Source organism: Rhea pennata, chromosome 4 (assembly GCF_028389875.1).
Source record: "Rhea pennata isolate bPtePen1 chromosome 4, bPtePen1.pri, whole genome shotgun sequence".
NCBI classification, from domain to species: Eukaryota; Metazoa; Chordata; class Aves; order Rheiformes; family Rheidae; genus Rhea; species Rhea pennata.
This window is the reverse complement of record NC_084666.1, coordinates 49,665,392-49,685,562: the sequence shown is the minus strand read 5'-3', so window position 1 is coordinate 49,685,562 and position 20,171 is coordinate 49,665,392. Positions and strand designations below refer to the sequence as shown.

The window sequence follows — 20,171 nt, the reverse complement described above, 5'->3', positions numbered from 1 at the left end:
TTTTGTCTTCTAAGCGACTAATGATCTGAGACCAAATTTGCAAAAGCAAAGAGCTTTCAGAAGTACAGCGGAGTCTATGGGAGTCGGGTTCCAAAAGCCCGAGAACAACCAGCACTTACAACTACGTAAAACACAGACTTCAGGTGTTTTGCTTTTGGTGTCCAAGAACAGTGAATACTTCTCAAATTTTGATCTTAGCAAAGCAAATTCCCAATCATGAAGTGGGAGGAAACATAGTTAATGAATATTAACATTTGCAAAAAAAACAGGTATCACAAGCATCACAGAAAATCTTACACTGCAATTAGTATCTTTGCATTCAGTGCAGGATTTCAGTCATATGCCATGAAAAATAAGGCTTTGTATTTCAACATGAACAATTAGGATAAAATGAAATATTGAACAGCTGCTCATTCCATGACTACCCTCCAATCCAGCATTTAACAAATGATGGAGGAGTCCTGTGGAAAAAATAGTTCGGCAGTGTGCAATTAAAACCCTTATTGTAAAGTATATGCAAAATGGCTGGAGCAACCTTAGCTTTATCACTTCTAAACTTCTTGCTGCTTAGCCCTAATGGATTTTTTTAAGGTAGTTTTTTTTTTTTATTCCTGTAATTAGTAGTAGATACTACACAGAGCGAACTTCCTTCATCATCCAGGCAAAGGGCATATGACAAAAGGACTATATAATATTCTCAAAGCTCATTTGTATGGGGCTGGAATTTCTCACAGTCTGGGCTGCCATTTTTCCCACTTTATGTTCACAAACTCCCTTCTCGATATGCAGTAGCGTATGTTTGTGGTAGTGAGGGACAGATGCTCAATCTCAACAAAGATCAATGTGGCTCCAGGGAGCACTGTAGCATCTTTTCTCTGATATTAGACTCCACTATCCTGAGGCTGTTTCCTATGTAGTGGTTTACCATGTTACCAGTCTGTCTTTATGATAGCTCTCTTTATCTTATTTTTTTAAATAAGGATGTATATTTAAAAGACATACCTGTCCAATAATAAGAGGGACTACAACAGTCATAAACAGCTGCGAGAATATAGATGTAAAAGGCACAGAGGAGGATGATCCAAGCTACAAAATAAAAGTATACCATTAATATTCAACTTTTTCTTAGAATCTGCAAATTTCATGCATAGGTATCACATATAATATACCATTTATTTTATGTGTAAAAACTTGGAAGTGTGTGCACACCTTTAAGTCCCAATAATGCATTTGGTATTCCATAATAATGAAAGTAAAGCAATCTCTGGTTGATTATTCTATAACCTAAGGTAACAGCCACATCAATATTCATGTAATTGAAACCCTGCTACACACACATGCAAAGCAAATCATGTAAGCATTTGTAGGACCGTAGTCTAAAAAAGACAGAGAGTGAATCTCTTTCTACTTAAGCACTTAGATCAACTAACCTTGCCATTTATACAAAGAAACAGAACTATTACAGTTATTCTAAGACTATTTAAAAAGTAAAGAAAACTAAAAACATTGTGTGTTTTATTTCAATGACATTAAAAAGGCATCTTTTAACAGTTCTTTTATTGTGAAAATTAAACAGTGACAGGCTTTGTCTTCAAATAGATGATCTCTTACAAACCTATTTATGATTTTAAATGGTGAAAGTATTTTCTTAAAAGATGCACGAAGAAAAGGTGAACCAAATAAAGTCAATGGGATTTTTGCAACCTACTTCAGAATGTCTAGGACAATATGCTCAGTTTTTTTTACACTCTGATTGAACTTAGTTTATGCTAGGCTGTTTAGAAGATTAATTTAACAACATTTAACATCTTTTTAACAGTATTAGAACATACATTAAAAAATTTATAGTATGAAGACTGAAATAGCATTGTTAGGGCTTCTGAGGTGAAACCATTCCACAGACAACTGTTTCATAACTGGGGTAAAATGACCTAACATGATATCAATTGGTACCTGATACCAATGAGGATTTCACAGATCCACAATTTTATTTTGCACTTCATTTTAAAGATCCACAAAATGATGACAGAATTCAGAATTTTTTCAGCTCCGTCTAATTAAGTGATACTGATCTCCTAAAACATTCTCTCATACTTCAAGCTCATAAATTACATTCACACTGCATTATACTTCTGACACATATCTTCCTTTCAAAGCTACCTGCGGGCATTATAGACAAGGTGATCATACAATGTAGTCACATTCCATAATTCTCCCTAGCAAATCAACATATGGCCATAAAAATAGCTGTAGTTAAAAAAAAAAAAAAAAAAAAAAGAAAAAGAAAAAAGAAAGAAAGATGACTCTTCAGAAATTCAGGGTACAGAATGAACAGAAATTCCACACTCTAAAATATTCTACCTTATTCAGAACTGCATGACTACAACCTTTATCTGAAGAAAATCATTTGATAAAAAAAACAAAAAACAAAAAACAAAAAAAAAACCCTGCAAACTATACCACTCTTACAGATTTTATGTACACTGCTTAGAAAATGATGTACATGCCAATGGGGCAGTGTTTGTACACAAGCTGAGCTCTTGGTGCATGAAGCTGGCATCAGAACTTGAAATTGCATGAAATGAAATCTGCTTCTGACACTCAGAGAAAGCATGGGTCTTTGAATATTGCTTGGCTACCTTAGTGTTTAAGAGGTGGGACAAGATCAAGTCTCTTTTTTAACATAGTCCATTGCTTTCTTTCACACGACCTTCTCTGAATGTACAAGAGAGACCCTTCTGCAGCACATAATGAGATATGGCTGTTTGCTGTGTATTTCCTTAACTGGCAACATCAGGTAAGACTCAGCCTGGTCATTTAATAAACAAGAGAATCTCCCACATTTTGTACACAATTGCATCATCTCCAATTTTGATAATGTGGGCACAGAAGATGGGTTGAGGGGAGCTGAAGAAAATTTTCTCTCTCAGGCTTTTGGTTTGTAAGTAAGGTGCAAGGGAGAGCATTAAGATTAAGGAGCTTAAATTTCCCACAGAGGCAAGATGGAGAAGTAAATGCTTCCAGAGGAAGACTCAGATCATCCACATGATTACATCAAGTTAGACAGCAAAAATATTCCCTGCTCAGGAAAAACAAGGAGCTGGAGATATGATTCCTTGCAGAAAACAGAGCATCAATCCATCATACCACTCACGGTCACCTTGTTGTTTTGATTCTTGTAAAGAGCTTCTGAAATTTTAAAAGGTTCATAGTTTTTCAGACTGCATTTGGACTTTTTCTTGGCTGCATGATGGGGAGTTAAAAGCCTGCCTTACTCCATGTCCAAATAAGTTTTTCAAGTGAAAAAGAAGATTTTTAAACTTTGAAACCTGACTGAGTCACAGAGCAGTTAACATTCCAGGACCATCTGGTGGATTTTTACAAAAATAGCCATAGTTTTTTGACCACTTTAAAGTTCTACGCTCAGTTTATGTATAATCAGTTTCTAAGTCAGGAATGGAAAGATGTAAACAATATAACATATTGCTAGAAAAAAAGCAGCCATTCAAACAGCAATATTCTTGCCAACTTTTTTAAAAACACTACTTCAAATGTAGTATCTTCAAGCTGTTAGGGATCCATAAGCACCGAGTATGAAGCTTTTTCCTTTTTAAACACAAAATAGAAACTGAATTGCAGATACTGAGACACAGAATGCTAAAAAAACTCACCACATTACAAATTTATCTGGGAGAGGTAAAAGTATTTCACTCAAAGTAACAGTCTTCCACATCAGAGTAAGATTCACCACCTTGCCACCAATTCAGGCTCACGTCACTGTCCTCTGGCCCACCAAAAGACTGACACATACACTCTGGATAACTGTCTCCACTTCACCACATTTTAAATAAAGCAAAAATGAACAAGCAGTCCAAAATGTAATTAAAAGAAACAATTAAGTTGTGCCCCCCCCCCCCCCCCCGCCTCGCCCCCGCAGAGTAAGCGGCTTCTTTGGCTACTTCTGCTTTGCAGGGGAAAAAAAAATCTCTCATTCTCTAAGGAAAGGTCTCTAAGAAGTTTTGCTGCTCCTAGTATGACTCCTCTTTTGGATGATCCTATGATCATGCTATTTTTGATCCTGTTTTAACTGAACAGTTGAGAATCTTATTCTTCTGCCAGTCTCCAGCACCTCCCTTATTTTCTACACAAAAGAGTGAAACTAGCTTCTCTCTGGGTATTCGCAAGTCCTAATACTCTGCTACATCACACTTGGGCATGAGTATGAAAGAGTAGTGAGAATGTAGGAATAGAGGAAACAAAAAAAGTTCAATAAAACATTACCCAAACCTTTCAACGTGTTTGCAAATTCAAATATTTCTCTCTGCATGAATAACTACAACTTTGTTCAGGTTTTAGTTCGATCAAGCTAAGTTGTGTGCCCCATTTACTGGCATGGAACGATTGAAAAAAAAAGAAAACTCTACATATTTTTCATCATAACAAAATAATATAGCATTACGATAAATATCTGATTATATTTGGCTGTCCTCTTTAACATGCCTCCATGCCTAAAAATGAACCTTTCTTCATAGGAAAACAAAAACAGAAGAAAAAGTTGTAAGAACAGGTGTAGAAATCTCAAAGAATCAAACTGCTTATTTATAACCATTAAAAAAAAAAGACTAGAATATCTTATGGAAGATAAAAATGCAGTATTTAATGAAAAATAAAATTTTCATTCCACTGTTTTCAAAAAGTACTTTTTTAGGTTCATTTTAGAACTTTTTTTTTAATAGAAAAGCTTGGTATAAATGTGACTGGTATGCACTATTCTGGATAGCAGCAGACTTACTATACTAACTAAATCCAAACAAAGACTATGAAAACTCTTTCTAATAGAAAGAAACAGGCACGTTTCACTTAAATAATCCCAGTTATTTCTGTTGGGCAATTCACATGAGCAAGAACTGCATCTTCTGCAAGTGCTTCCTGAATTTAGCTGTAACGAAAGTGAATTCCAGGCAAATCTTTCCAAACAGCTTAGTCATCACGCAGTCACCAATGCAGTGCTTCAAACTGGACCTGCAGCATTCTTGCTACTATAATTCTAGACCTCTCTTCTCAAGAGACTGTCTGTTTTGAAAAAACTTGACAAATTATTTAGTGGATTTGTTTATAAGTTTATGGTAGAAACACTGGCTTATCCTTAATTGATAGGGTGTGTTTAACTGGTTGTGGTAGAAAAAGTATCTTCCTTGCATAAAAATAAGACAATTCCACTTCTGTGCCTAAACTGCCTCCACAAGCCAGATGCTCCATTCTCATCTTTCTGACTGCCTGGGTAGGTATCAAAGCGGGGGGGTTCTTCCCCAAGGATGTTCCCATATCTGCAACCGCCACTGATTCAGAATAAACACACCTCCTACCAGTCATACCAAATTATAATCCAACGCCACATGTGTTACCTATATTGAGTCCACTTCAGAGGCAGCTGTCCTTTGGGGCCTTACTCTTGCAGCATTTTCTTATAATTAACGTGTTTCCTCAGACTCTGCCTTTGCACCCTAATACATCATTAGTCAACTTCAGCCGTGCCATTTGTTAAGCACAGCCAGGCCTCAGCAGAGAGGAGAAGTGAGGCGGGGGTGAAAAGAGGACTGAAGTGAGTGGGAGGGTCACTGGCTGTTCTCTTATGTGAGATCTCTAATTTAAGCTTTTCTTTTTCACCTTCAGGTCAGGCTACACTGATACTTGTCTTTTTTAATTTAGCCTTCAGTGTTTCATTGTCGCTGCCTCCCTGCTTCCTGTTGCTTTATCTTACTCTCATCCAGCTTGGATTCTGCTGCCGAAGAGGTCTGCCAGGACCAGCCCACACACTCATCCCCTTACGTCCTGCCAGGATGACAGTCCTGTCACAGAAGAGAAGTGGAAGGTGATGCTTAAAAAAAAAAATACAGATGGGATGCAGTACAATATGGAAGCCAACAAACATGGCTGACCAACTGAATAAATCTCTGCTTTGACTCCTTCCATTACCCTTATCTTGTCATTTTGGTATGTGACATAACCCAGTCACACATACACAGCACACCACAATGACTGGGTAAAGGTAACTCAAGTACTTAACAAACAGAACTGCTTTGCAATTAGTACAATATAATTACAGCAACAATGTTCAGGCTCTGAGAAGCAGGAAGCATCTTTGACTACTCTGCATGAACAGGGCTGACAGCACCTAAGAGTTTGGCATTGCCCTTCCCTAGATTTCAAGTAGGACGTAGAGCTTGCAAGACCAAGTTTAAGCAAAGAAGTTCCTCTGATCTGATCAAGCATGCAAAAAAACCAAACACACACACACACACACACACACAGAGGTAGAAAAGAACAAGTCAGCTCTCTCTCACAAAAAGAAAAAAAAAAAAAAAAGCAGGTCTAATAAAGATTCTTGCTATCTTTCCCTGTCTCCAGTGTAGATGTCTATGAAAAATACCTGAAGATGTTTCAGTAAGAACATAGCAAGGTAAACTCTTTATTAATCACCTACCAAGAAAAAAAAAAGGCAAAACAATCATCATTTTTCTCCTTGGAAATATCAGCTTCTCTGGCCTTAGGTCTTTAATTTGTTCTTATCACAGAAATCGTAGATGGAGGTCAAGAGAGATGAAATAGTCATTCCTGCATAACATTTCACGACAGTCTGAAGAGAGCTAACAGGTCACTAGGATGCTTCTTCCTACTCCACTGCTTTAAAGGCATTCACAGCCAGCGTGTTTAGGTATCTCTGTAAGCAAGGAAAAGAAGCCACGAAAAGAGGTTAGTCCCAGAGGGTGATCAAGAGTCAGTGGTCCTGGAACTGTCTGCCTCTAACGGGTGCTGACAGCAGGAGAGGAAAGGAAAGGGAAGGCACATCCCTCAGGATGGAGCTTCCAGTAAGAGAACAAGGAAAAAAAAAAAAAGGAGGGAAGAAAAGCACAAAGGATGACAGACTAGCTGGCAAAGGGAGGTAGCAGAATAGTTTTCTGCTACTGTATTGTTACTTCTCCTTGAAGAAGTAGCCTTGATAGAGACCAACAGGCTTGAAAGCTTATTTATAGTCCTTTATTCTCACTTCACAAAGCCACTGAGGGCTGGCCTTCAAAGGCAGAGAAAACTATGGTGACTAGGCTTTAGGTTTAGCTAGGCACTAAGAATTAGTTCATACCTGCTGGATTGATTGCTGCAGTCAAGTCTTTTGACTTAGGCTGCAGATTAAACTAAGAATCCTGCCTTGTTTGGCAATGGGGACCTAATCAAAACTTCTGAAAGGGGCAATCAAGTCAAACCATCAATAACTGTCATTATGCTCAATATCACCTGCTCTTCAACCTTCTCAAAGATTAGCCAATTTCTCATGACAAACGTTTAACTGAATCCTGTGCAAATCAGCAATATTGCAGTTCCAAAACCTGCTTAAAAAAGCAAGAAAAAGAGTGTGGCATTCAGAAACAAATAGGCCTCTATTTCCTAGCACATGCATAACCAGAGGTATCAGAAATAATGTATTTTAATTTTAAAATAAAGCTTTTAATTCTGCCTATCAAAAACTGTAAGCTGTCTCTTGTGTCAGAGAAAGGAGCTAAAGGTACAACAGAGATATTCAATGGTTTGGCAATAGCATGTTTTAACAAAAAGATCTTTCATTGCTATTTCTAAAAAGTAAAGACAGACACGTCTCTAGTTCTGCTAGAGAAAAGCAAAGATATGCTCTGGTCTTACGGTATATTTTGCCAACTCTTGCATCTCTTGCATGCCTCTGTGGCCATGGAAAATGGCTTGGCACAAATATTAAAAAAAAAAAAAAAAAAAGTTAGCTGTCTGCATATACCCTCCAGTTTTGTTTCCCCCAAAAATGAAGTTTCATAATCAGATTCATAGAAAAGAAAAGCTGGCAGAATCAGTCATCTTTTAAAATGCTTTTTTCTGGTAGAGGGTAGATTTTCTGGGTAGAGGGTATATTTTGGGATTCTCTTGTTGAAGTGATCACAGATTCTTAATCCCATTCTGGGACACATTAAAATCCAAGCCAACCAAAACATACTTGCCATTTTAAAGTATTTCCTGGATCTATAAAAAATATCCATAAGCATTTTAAATCTGAACTATACTGGAGCTAGTATTCCACTTTACCATACGACAATAATCTCAAGAGTTAGTCAAAAGTACAAATATCAAACGTACAAACCAAACGTACCTAAATGGGAATTGGATGGTTAATTCCTTTGGAGAGCTGAGGCTTAAGGACTAGTACCCCAAAACTCTTCTAGGAACTTGGAGTGACAATTTGAAAGCCAACAGATTAGTAAACTACAGGATAATTAAGAACCATGAATATTAGGCATCCAAGAAAAAAGGCAGCTGTGACACTCCAGAAGAAACAGATCAATCAAGATAGGGGATATTGGTGACACTGTACAAGACTGGATAAGCTCTTATGAAGAGTACCGAGCTACTGTGCGCAATTCTGATTATCTGAGTCGAAAAAAGAATTAAACCTGGGTCAGGCGCAGAAAACACCTGAGAATGAAGTTTGTTTTATGAGCAAAGATTAGAAATGCATGGTTTACTTAATCTAGCAGAATGGTATCCTGGAAAAGTGATAGGACTGCACACTATGCATGAGTAAGGGAGACAGACTCCAGAGAAGACATGCTCTTCAGCTGTGTGATAGCACTGGGGGAGGAAGGGTGAATGGGTAAATACTGATCAGCTGGAAATTAGAAGGTTTCTACTCATCAGAGAAACAATTTTTTAGCATTGTTGGGGGGGAGGGAATGAAAAATCTGTACACATTGGAAGTACATTCAGTTTTGAGATGGATTGCACAGCATGGAAAAAAGGAGGACTAGATGATTTCAGGAGTAAAATCAAGTAGAAAAGAAGGTCCTCCACAGAAATGTTACATATTTTGGAGCCTTCTGCCTGGGCAAATTTACGATGTGTATGTGTTTCAGGAAGAGGGGACATCTATTATTCTCTTAGTGTAATTTCTATGTAATTTTATACAGCAAAGCCATAAAAAGCTTAATTTGACAAAGCTATAAGATGTTTAAACCAAAATTTCACAACAGTGGTTGAAAAGCTCTTGTCAATTGTAATGGGTTTGGATCAGATTCACTATATTTTTTTCTTCCTAATTATTAAAGAGAAGGGAAATGGCAAGGTAAATAACCATGTAGAAACAAGGATGCACTTTAAAACTTTCACATGAATGAGCTGATCCGTTAACAGCTAATGCACTATGCTGCTCCCTCCCTGTACACAAACACTCTCTGTAATCAGCCTTTTGTCACATAGTAGTGAAATCCATTAGCTGCAACTTCCTTATCAAGGTCCAAAGCTTCCCAGCTATTAAAATATTTGCATATTTAACAATTCATTCCTCAGTTGACTGGCATCAACACTCATTTACAGAGGGCTTGAGAGGAAAAGCAAAACAGTGTACAGAAACCTTTTCTTTTTCTTTTTTCTTTTTTTTTCTTAAAAAAAAACTTGACTGCATCTTTTTATTAAAAGTATTTACTTGAAATAAAGTAGCATGGTATTGGAGAAGACTTGGCAAAAAAATTGAGAAAATCACAAATTTGAAACCCAATGTTTTAATTTAAAAACTGTGAAAATGGGAAAAAAATATAACTTCAGTATGTCTGTCAATAGCTTGTTTCCTTCATGTTCTTATTCATCAGTTAATTTCTCTGAGATACTTGCACAGTCTTTCCTTCATTTGACTACTCCTGAATTCCTTCAGCAATGCCACTTTCTAGTACTTATGACATCATTATTTACAATGCCATCATCAAAACATCTGCTATAAAATTCAGAAACTTGAGGGGGCACCAGAGGAAAAAACACCACTGAATAAATCAAGAAAAGGAGCAAGCTGATAAAGCATTAGGAAGAAGCTTCCATTTTGGCATATATGTCATGGTAATCATCTTTGGTAGAACAGCAAACATGGAAGCAATGAGTGACAGTTGCATGCAGTTTTTATCCAAGTGTATTTTTTAAAACACACAGGAATTTTGCATTGGCTCTTTACTATTCCATGTTAGCTTGTTTGCAGGCATACTTCTGAAGTATGTAAAGTAAATAAAAATATAAAACACATACTTATTTCTAACATTTTCTTTGATGGCTTTGAATACAGACACATGGATTCATACACCTTGAGTTTGCTGCTTTGACAGCTAATTGACTGTGCTTCCAACAACTGAAGAGACCACATCTGTCAGCCATTGACTCTCCACAGTAGTACTGGTGAGACAAACTCAGCAGTAGTAGTACTATAAGAAGATGGCAGAGTTGGGATACTGCACCATGAAAACTACAGTATCACATTTGGCTCTGGTAAACACGCAGAAAACTTCTCATATTTTGATATGAAATAGTCAGTGAAATCATACACTTGTGTGGCTTGATAACAACTGCCAATCCATGTGCTCAGCTCCATTCAAGGAGAGAGAAGGCAACTCACTAGTAGGGCTGGAAAGGGATAGAAGCACTTTCCCACTCGAAAGGTCACCCTGCACGCTCTTCACAGTGCTAATACAGCTCTGCTCACTCTGCTCCCAGAGCAAATCCAAGAGACAGGACCTCGCAGATGTCCTAGGCTGCTCTCCACCCTGGGGCAATACAAAAGGTACATGAAAGCTCTGAGCAACAATAAACCTGCATTTGTACATATTTCTGTTTTTCATGCTACCTACAGTAACAATCTCAGGAGACGGATGAAAGATAACATAGTTAAAACTGTTGCTGAGTGCAATGTTCCTGAAGTTCTGTCTTTCAGACGAGACAATTCTAAAACGGCACTGACATCGTGAGGTTATTAAAGCCATTACCATCGTCACAACATGATGGAACCTTTTGTTTAGCTGTCTTTTAGTAACGTAAATGTGCCCAGGTGCAGCATACTTTTGAGTTCAAATCCTAAACAAATACCTGCAAGAGGATGAGAGTTAGCCTGTGTGTCAGCCCCACATCAGGGTGGGCTTGAGACTCTTTTGCATCTATTCTTTAGGAGTTTACTCTTAAAGTTGGTTGGATTAGGTCAAGAAATACAATGTTGTCTACCGAAAGCAGAGGTGTCAGATTTGGGCCCATTTCTCTTACCTCAGCTCTCTCTGTTAGTTCAATGAATACTTTGTCACCTCCCATGGTAATCTAGTTCAGTAACAGTGGGTTCTTAAGATTGCCAAAAAGAGGTGCCAGTACAGGCAACAATTTAAACTACTGGACTGTAAAGCTTGTAAGGCACTGCACAAGCTTTTATTGATGAAAGGTTATTAATAAAGGGGAAATGTTATTAAATTACAAAAGGAAATAACTAAACTGAACATACAATGTCATATGATAACGGAAGATGCACAGTACAGTTTCATACATAAACGACTAAATTCCTCAAACATTACTTACCCTATTCATAACCATTATTTACCGATATCAATATAGATATTTCCAAAAGTAAAATTTATTCTATGCTGTAGTTTCTAGTTATTTGAGTCTTTTTTTCCCAAATGCTTTTTAAGAACAAAAAAATTAGTCCGCTGCTTTAAAAATCTTCGTAATTAGTCTTTTATCACTGGTTTCAGCTAAGTATCCAACCTGACAAGAGGAAGACGGACAGCATCCTTCTCTGAATGCTATGGTTGACAGATTATCATCATTAAAGAAATATTGTTGGCTGCTGCAAAGAAATGCAAACAGAATAACATCATGCCAACTAGCAGCTGACAAACCTTACCGTACCTTATGTTGCAGCACTTCTGCTTATCATATACATGAACCCTAATCAGTTATATATAGTTTATGGTACATTGCCCATTTGTAAAACCTTAGCTGGGAATACAACATATTGACTGTTAATACTAAGGATTAACATGAGGATGATGATATTGTAGATTAATGCACCTAGAAGCCAAGATTCAATAGCTTCTAATTGGGTAAAATGTTAATCAGATCGCTCCAGTGAATGCTGCTATTCTTTAAAGTCTAAGTGTTCTCACAAGGATACAGCCCGGTAATTAAGTGCACAATATCTAAGGTTTCACTAAGTCAATCATTACCTCTCAGAATGTTTTTTCTGGCAACCTTTATACTGTAAGTTTCACAGTAACAATATACTTCTCAGAAATGTAATTGACAATCACACATTTAACACCGTTCATTTAACATAATAAATTATACATTTAATGCAAATAATTTATTATAAGCTTCAACATGTCTTTATTATCTTTGTTTAGACCACTCATATTTACATTACCAGGCATTTACAAACAGCAAAGGCAGTTTGGAACATCATATTGTCTGGAGCATATGGGGCAAAATTTAAACCATAGCCACTGCCCCAGATTAAGCTATATAAGAAAAAGAACAAGCTAATAGACAATAATTTATTATATTCTAGCAACAGTAAGAGTATTATATGCACTGAATATAAGAAGCTTCACCAATAGCAACACTAATCCAGTATGGTACTCTGACTATTGCAGTGTGACTGTGAAAGTGTGTTTTTTCTTTTTCTTTTCTTCTTCTTTTTTTTTTTTTTTTTTTTTTTTTTGAACTACTGACTTTTTTTTAAAGAGTTTTTTTTTTGGGGGGGGGGAAGGTTAAACTACTGAGTATGAAATACATGGAAAACAAAGATTGCTAAAGGCATTGACTTCAAAGTATTCAGAAGCCCAACTCAGGTACTGTTGAGGTAAATAGGAGGGTGTTTTTGTTTTTTTTCCCCATCCTGAAATGTGAAAATTCCACCCTAAATTAATTAAGCAGTAAAACGAGACTGGATAAGTAACTGATGAATTGCACAGAAATAAGAAACAAAATCTTCAGTGTTTCTCATTCCACAATAACTAGGCAGCACCACATGAAATGATCAAGCAGCAAGTTTAAAAAAAAAAAAAAAAAAAGTGTGTGAATTGTGTGCTCAATACCACTACATGTTGTGGAGGCCAGATGCAACAAGGAAACCTCAAAGGAAAATTAAACATGTTCACAGAAAAAGGTCCACTGCAGGCTACTAAACCCAAAGACACAGTTGCAACTTCCAAGCTCAGAAAGATCAAACCACCGATAGCCAGTGTATGAGGAGAATACAGTGGGACAAGCCCATTTAGCTTGCTTTTCCAGGTATTTGCTGTAGGTAAAATGAACTCTTGGAGAAGATGAACCTTAGGCTGGCAAGACAGACTGCTGGTCTGACAAGAAGGGCTGGTCCTCATATGTTGAATCCCTAGCAAAGATATCAAGGACATTTAAATGTTTATATACCTCAAGAGAAGTCCCCAAATATTGGGCTTTGTGACAAAAGACAGAATCTGCAGCTTTTGTAACTTTTTTCTCATGCAGACTCATTTAACTGTTTATCACTCAGATGAAAAAAATAATTCACTTACATATTTACTTTAGAAAGAACAGCTCAGAGTCATGCTACAGACAGCAGGACAAATGCATTTTGAAGTGGCTCCACTTATTATACAAGTGTCTCCAGGTTCGGTAGGAAGGACAGAGGTCTACTTTATGCCTTACCATTTTCCCTGCACACACACAAAAAGTTACCACCTTTGTAAGAATAAACAACAGTGAAAACTGCTATTTATGGGACAGAATACTTCATCATTACCTTTCGGGGGAGGACAAAAAATAGTCTTTTCATAGGGTTAGCTAAATAGAGCACCATAGCTCAGTGTTGTAGAGTGGGATGAAAGCTGCCAGTAAGCAACAGTAAAAACTGCTGAAGTTTCAGCACCCAGAAGCAAAGCATAGGCCTCTGGAAGAAACATATTCCATACAGGAAAGAAGAGAAGAAAATACTGAGGTAGACCATCTGGAATCAATTTCTTCAGTGGAAGAAAAACAAAATAGTCATTTTGCTTACAACAGGTATCTTTTTAAACCTACTGAGAATCTATAGTCCCAGCTATATCAGGGAAGCTTTGTTGGTGTATATCGGTATATACATGGTCAAAGCAGTTTTTGCATAAATATAGTTGTACCAGTGGAAATATAATTTGTTAGAATAAAATCAAAATAAAGTAAAATAAAAGTCTTCCCAGACAGTTTTACTGAGTGAAACAGTAGCTGACATTGTTACACCCACTCTCACAGTACTACATATCCCAGTACAGTATACACTGTTAAATGTTTTACATACACACAGAAACACACTCACATACATATATATATCTAGTATATATGCTGCTTCTCTCGAAACCATAAAAATGCCTCAGCCTATTCCCCTGCTCTTCACAAAACTGCGGTCCCTAGTAACTTGCACCATATTTGCTGGCAAATTCTCCATAAGCATCAACCCTTGCTAACTGACATGGCACACTAAAAGAATCATTACCTGTCTGTTAAAGTCTTTTCATTATATACTGACTAATATCCATTACCACTACAAAACACGAAGCTAAAACTTTGTCTTCACCCAGAACCGTAAGGAAGCAAGGCCCTGACTGAAAACTAACAGCTGAGAAAGTCTTGATCTAACAAGAACGAACCAACATCTTATCAATGGTGCACAGTGGCTCCAGTAATTTGTCTTCCTCCTTCCAATATCTCACAAACCTCTACCACAAAAATACCCATGGGCTTAGTTGCCCAGGAGCAAGGCTTCATTCATTGAAACAGGGCTCCCTCCACCTGGCTACTATCCATTTCAGATCCTTATGATCTTTCCTGACTCTTGCACATACATGCTCTCCAAGAGATCTCCTAATCGACCGATTGAACATCTTACATGGCAAGAGCTTGTATTTGGCCCAGTCTAACAGCATGTGGTTTTATGATGCTGCAAAAACAACAGGTTTCAGTCCTCTTAGCAAAAAATGCAGCTAGTGTTTGCATTCACAGTGACACACTTTTACGGCTCTGCATGAAGTTTACTTCACATATTGACCAGATAATTTGTCTCAGTATTTAAGCACTATGAAATCATCCAAACCGCTGTCTTAAATATAGCATCTAATGGTACAAGTTTACCCAGTAAAAGGAGAGACGTTTCAAGATCAAGATACTTACAAAAAGTAGAAGCAGCAGTGGAGTTATAACAATGCCCTGGAAGAAATAAAAATAATTGCCTGTTAGTTAAGGAAGCAGAATACTCTTTACTTCTTGTACATCAAGTTCATTCAGCACTGTGGAAATTAAGCGGCAAAAAGGAGAAGTTCTGCTTTGCTTTTCACTGGGTAGGTTCTTTAGTGTCTATACGTGGATTATTTTATAAACAATACTCGCTACAAATTATTACTTTTTTAAAATCTCTAGCTTTCCCAGTTTTGGATCTAAGATCCTCTCTTTTAAAACACATGATACACAGAAGTATAGATCAATATTTAAAAATATATACATATTAAAACTCTCACTTCATTGTGCTGTATCTTAACTCTACTGAGCTACCTCTCCCTAGGAGACTAGTGATTGAGTCCCATGCTGCCCAGTTTCAGGTCCTCTCCTGAGGAAAATCCACATCAACTGTGATGAATTAGGTGTTGTGACTCTGTAATGTAAGCTGATATTCCCCAAGGAAATGAGCTGAGATCTCAAAACTCATTTCACTTGATTAGACTTTGTGTCTCAGCGGTAGAAGGCAAGTCTTTCATCTAATTTAATCACACAGGACCACCTCAGCTTTCCACATCCCCCAGGCAGACACAAGCAAAAGGATTTGTTTTGTTCACTGACAAGGAACAGATTTAAAGCTGGTGATTGGATAAAATACAGGATTTTAAGTTTCATGAGAGTAAATCTTAAAATGAGTTGTTTGGGCTGGGAGTTAACATGACATGCATCAGTTTCATAGCTACAAATAGTAATTCCCCATCATCCTTCCATCAGACTTCAATATTTTATTATTCCTCAATAAAAGTATTCTGGCATTTAATGCATACTAATTCACAAAATTCACCCAGAACTTCTCTAAGCCAGGACTATTCTTTAGCCAAATATTTACGAATAATTTTTCTTTCAGCTAGCACAAAATTTAATTGTTCAAACAATAAATCCCAAACTTGCCTACCATCATCTAAAAGGATGTTTTCTTTCTTTTTTTCAGCCCAAGTGAAAGACAATCAAACAAAAAAGCAGTTGTCCCCTGCTTTTCATTTAACATCAAATAACAGAGCTTTACTCAAGTTTTTTAGAAGCTAGCATTAAGAAAAATCTTACATGAGAATTTTTGTATTTGCTTTCTGTGTCCGCTAGAATCACTGGTTCACAGAGCCCACTAGGCACAGAAGGCTCCTACTCAGAGTATTCTTAAAAGGCAACAAGTAAACACCCCAAACAGCAGACAAGCAGGAACAAGGAGGCAACAGTTAATCTGTACACTTGAAGGTTCTGCAGAATTTTAAAACATATTTTGAAATAAATAATATATGCCATATCTGACTGGCCACAGCCTATCTATCCATAATCATTTATCTTTTTGCAAATGTCACTTCTTAAATAGATCATAAAGACTGGAAAGAGAAGAAGTAGAAGCATTAAGAATTGCTTCAGGGAATCATTCCCAGTATATGGGGAGGCCTAGACTAAAACGTAGGTATGTTTGTGAAGAAATATAGGCATAGAAGAAGAAGAAAAAATGTTCAGTAAGGGAAGAGGCACTAAGAGCTGAATCAACACTTAAGTACAGTATCATCTACAATGCTTAAAAGGGAGAACTGACAGTAAGATCTGTATAAAGTAGATTCAACACAGTCACTTCATTAGAATGAGCAAACTCCAGCTTTTATGATATATTGCTAGGAATATGTGAGCCAGACCTTTCTCTTTTTCCCCTTTCTCTACTGAAAACTACATTGCACAGCTCAAATGTTATCGAGTGGCTGAGTATTCCCAAAGCATCCTGTAATTCTGGGATGGCAGAACAGCCCTGTAGCAGGGTACAACTACAACCCTTTCTGGGTAAGAACAAACAGGAGCATTTAAGGAGCATGAGGTGGTATACTACAAGCAACACTTATTCTAAGAGAGTTGAGTGTAGGGAGAAGACAGGATACTAGCTGATGAATACAGCTAGCTTTCCTCTACATCTGAATCAATGCATTGATTCAGCGCTGTTACTCATTTATTACATGCTTCATGCCTAAGTATATTCAATAGCACTTCTATACATAAAAAAGTTTACCCCTCAACTCTCTGCTTTATCTTGTTAATGAATCAAGCTGGTATCCTTTAGGATGGGACCTGTCACTTCATATGTATTTACTTTGGAAGCTTAGGGATATCAACACTGGGCAAGTGCTGCTACTACTTCAAAGCATATAATGCCATAAAACAAAATGTTACCTCTATGTCAATGTTTCTTCATAATTCTGTAAGCAGAGAAGAAGAGAGAATATCCTTGCACATCATAAATAGATTTCTGACTATGCTTGAGGAAAGTATGGCATTCATAAGGTCCATTTGGTAATTTTCTATAAAGTTTTGCAATTAATTCTCATGCTCTTAATAATCAAGAACAAGTTTCCTATTGTCTCTCCATAGAAAGGATATACAGGGTTGAATTTTCCCATCTGCAACACACATGCAATTCCCTGGGAAGCAAAACAATTACCTGACAGAACGGATGAGATTATGTTAGAAAATAGATGTTTTTGCTGAATCAGAGTAATTTGATGTTAATGTTTTATTTTGATAAGGACTGCCAGACTGAAAAACCACAAGGACTACATTAAATCCAAAAGGTTTTCAGCACTGTGGTAGCTGTAATGGTTTATGGGTGTTAGCAAGGAGAGATTTATTAGGAGATGGGATAGCTGTTATCAGACCAACTGATATAGTTGGAAAAGACTTTGGGCACATAAAACCCTTTATATGCTATATAAAATGTACTTTTATATAGAAACATTGATGCGTTTGTGTGCAAAAGCCCTTCCTTCAGGTTTCTGTTCCAGATTTGAAGAAGGGTATTATATGACTGAAGTGTATCTGTCTAATAAAAGGTACTACCTTTCCCTGCAAACACTATCTCAATTCAATACATTATTTTTTTGTGTTAGAAATGAGCGCCTCAGTATGCTTATAAGCACTATGTGATGCATCTCAATTGAGAGCTACTAAAAAATAATATAGAGAGCAATTTCAAGTCTAAAAACTACTGACAGAAATTACAGACAACAAATTCAGGGTTCTGAGATGAAACCAAAACTGACTCACTCAGAATAAACAAACCCAAGAAGAAAACAGTTATTCCACACTGTCCAGTTTATGTGCTAACAGATCACAACATAACATATTCTAACACGTACGACGCGGCTATACTCTAAGACTACTACCGGTATAGTTGCTGAAAAGCACAAAGTAAACTAAAAATGAAAATAAAGACTGTTGTTTTTAAGTTCACTGGATAGTAACACTATCAGGGGAAAAGTATCTAAATTTGACTACTCTTTTCCTCTGCCTTGCTTTCCAGGCAAATGCTGCCAAATACATAGTGTATGGAGATAAACAGATTGTAGATTAGCACTTCTAGCAGAAGCTGAGCATCTGCCCTTGAGAATGCAAGGTCACTGCACAGTTTTAGCATCTTCAAAGTTCGGGGGGGGGGAGTGTTAAGCTTCCTGACTGCTGCCCACAATGGAGTCAAAGTTGTAAAGTGGCTGCCCTTTGCTATCAGCAGAAAAACTTTCAAGAAATCCATTTACACCTCTGATGTGAAAGACTGACTGAATATATTTCAATGATTTTAGTGGAAAGGAAGGAAAGATCTCAGCCTGACCTGCGGTACAAAACAAGAGTCTGCATAGTCATATTAGATACCTGAAAATGCACTTTTTTTCAGTAAGGACCATGAAACATGTCTTAAGAGTTTAAGTGCACACCTGTGTGTGTGTGTGTGTGTGTGTATGCACATACATTTTAATAGGAATGAGATATTGGGAGATGTATTTGACTCTTATTTTCTTTGTAAGATGTTAAGAACAAGTTTTCTACATGTTTCATTCAACATAGCATTATTTTAGAGCGGATATTAAAAGTTGTTTTCTTGTCCAAGAGAATATGCAGAATCAATACCTGTAATTGGCTGCCAAATTGGTTAGCAAAATGAAATAACTTAATGGATTTGAATCTATGATGGAAAATCATTAAGAAAGAAATTATGCAAATAGTTAGAAGAAGTTGGCACAGATCCAGGGAGACACATGGCTAGAGGAGGAAGGATTATTGTAATGAGGCATGAAATACATGTGAACTTTTCTTGGTTTCCCTTACACACAAATTTCCCAGGCAATTTTTCTTCATTCTTACAGGTCATCAGCATGACATGTATGTGGCAATTACCGGTGGAAAAATTCTTAACTAAAGTAGCCTCTGATTTGTCTTAAGAAGTGGGATTAGAAAGAAAAAAAAATTATATATATATATATATATATATATATATATATATATATATATATATATATATATTTGTAATCGAGGCAACAAACCAATGTGTATTTTCTGAAAGCAATTATCTGCTCCTATGCTTAAAGCTAGGGATGTGTTTGAGTGCTTCATTGGAACAGGGCACAAAAGGAGCAAAAGTTTAAGCATCAATTTATATACTGAGAAAAGGTTACTTAAAGAGTTAACTGGTCAGCATTTCCATTAGCACTGACAGGTTAATGCATGAGAAAACTGGCTATGAGCTCTGGATAATTTCATCAGAGAGCAAACTTGAATGAGAACTGAAATTCAGTCTTCATCTATGTACACGGGCATTTCTCAAAATGATTTTCTTTCAAGAGTCACCAGTTATTTGGAAAAGAAAAAAAAAAAAAAAAAACCACCAAAGAACCTGGACAAAACAACTCACCAAATCAATCTATGCAGTTTTTCTTCTTACAGCAGGAGAATTGGACTTTACCTTGAAATGTTTATTACTTCTATTTCTTATGCTGTTTGTTTCCTTGTTTTTTGTGAATGGAAGCATTATTTTTAAATACTTTTTTTTCCTACTTTTTGACAAATCTGCAGATTACTTTATGGTGTTTTACAGTTCAAAAAATGAGAATCCTGCCTCCAGAAAAGTGCTTGTAGGCCTGAATTAGATGTGTTTATGAGCAATACAGAAAGACTAGTACTAAATGTCTCACAGAATACAGATAAACAGATGCCCTCAAAAATCTGTTACTATGACTAACAAAAAATAAATGAGCTACCTTGAAGGTCAAAAAGCTTATACCTCAGCATATGCAAGAGTATGA

General features: G+C 36.8%; 1 protein-coding gene across 4 annotated transcripts in view; it reads right to left on the bottom strand.

Moving 5' to 3' along the window:
* The window catches only part of SLC10A7 (solute carrier family 10 member 7), a 153,324-nt gene that overhangs the window by 38,976 nt on the left and 94,177 nt on the right, over positions 1 to 20,171 (bottom strand). For 3 of the 4 annotated variants that reach the window (XM_062573887.1, XM_062573888.1, XM_062573890.1), the window contains 2 exons: positions 15,001 to 15,036; positions 1,003 to 1,086 (listed from right to left, as the gene is read on the bottom strand). In XM_062573887.1, coding sequence (XP_062429871.1) covers positions 1,003 to 1,086; positions 15,001 to 15,036 — 120 coding nt within the window. The remainder of the gene's footprint in view (positions 1 to 1,002; positions 1,087 to 15,000; positions 15,037 to 20,171) is intronic. The other variant, XM_062573889.1, reaches the window with a different exon arrangement.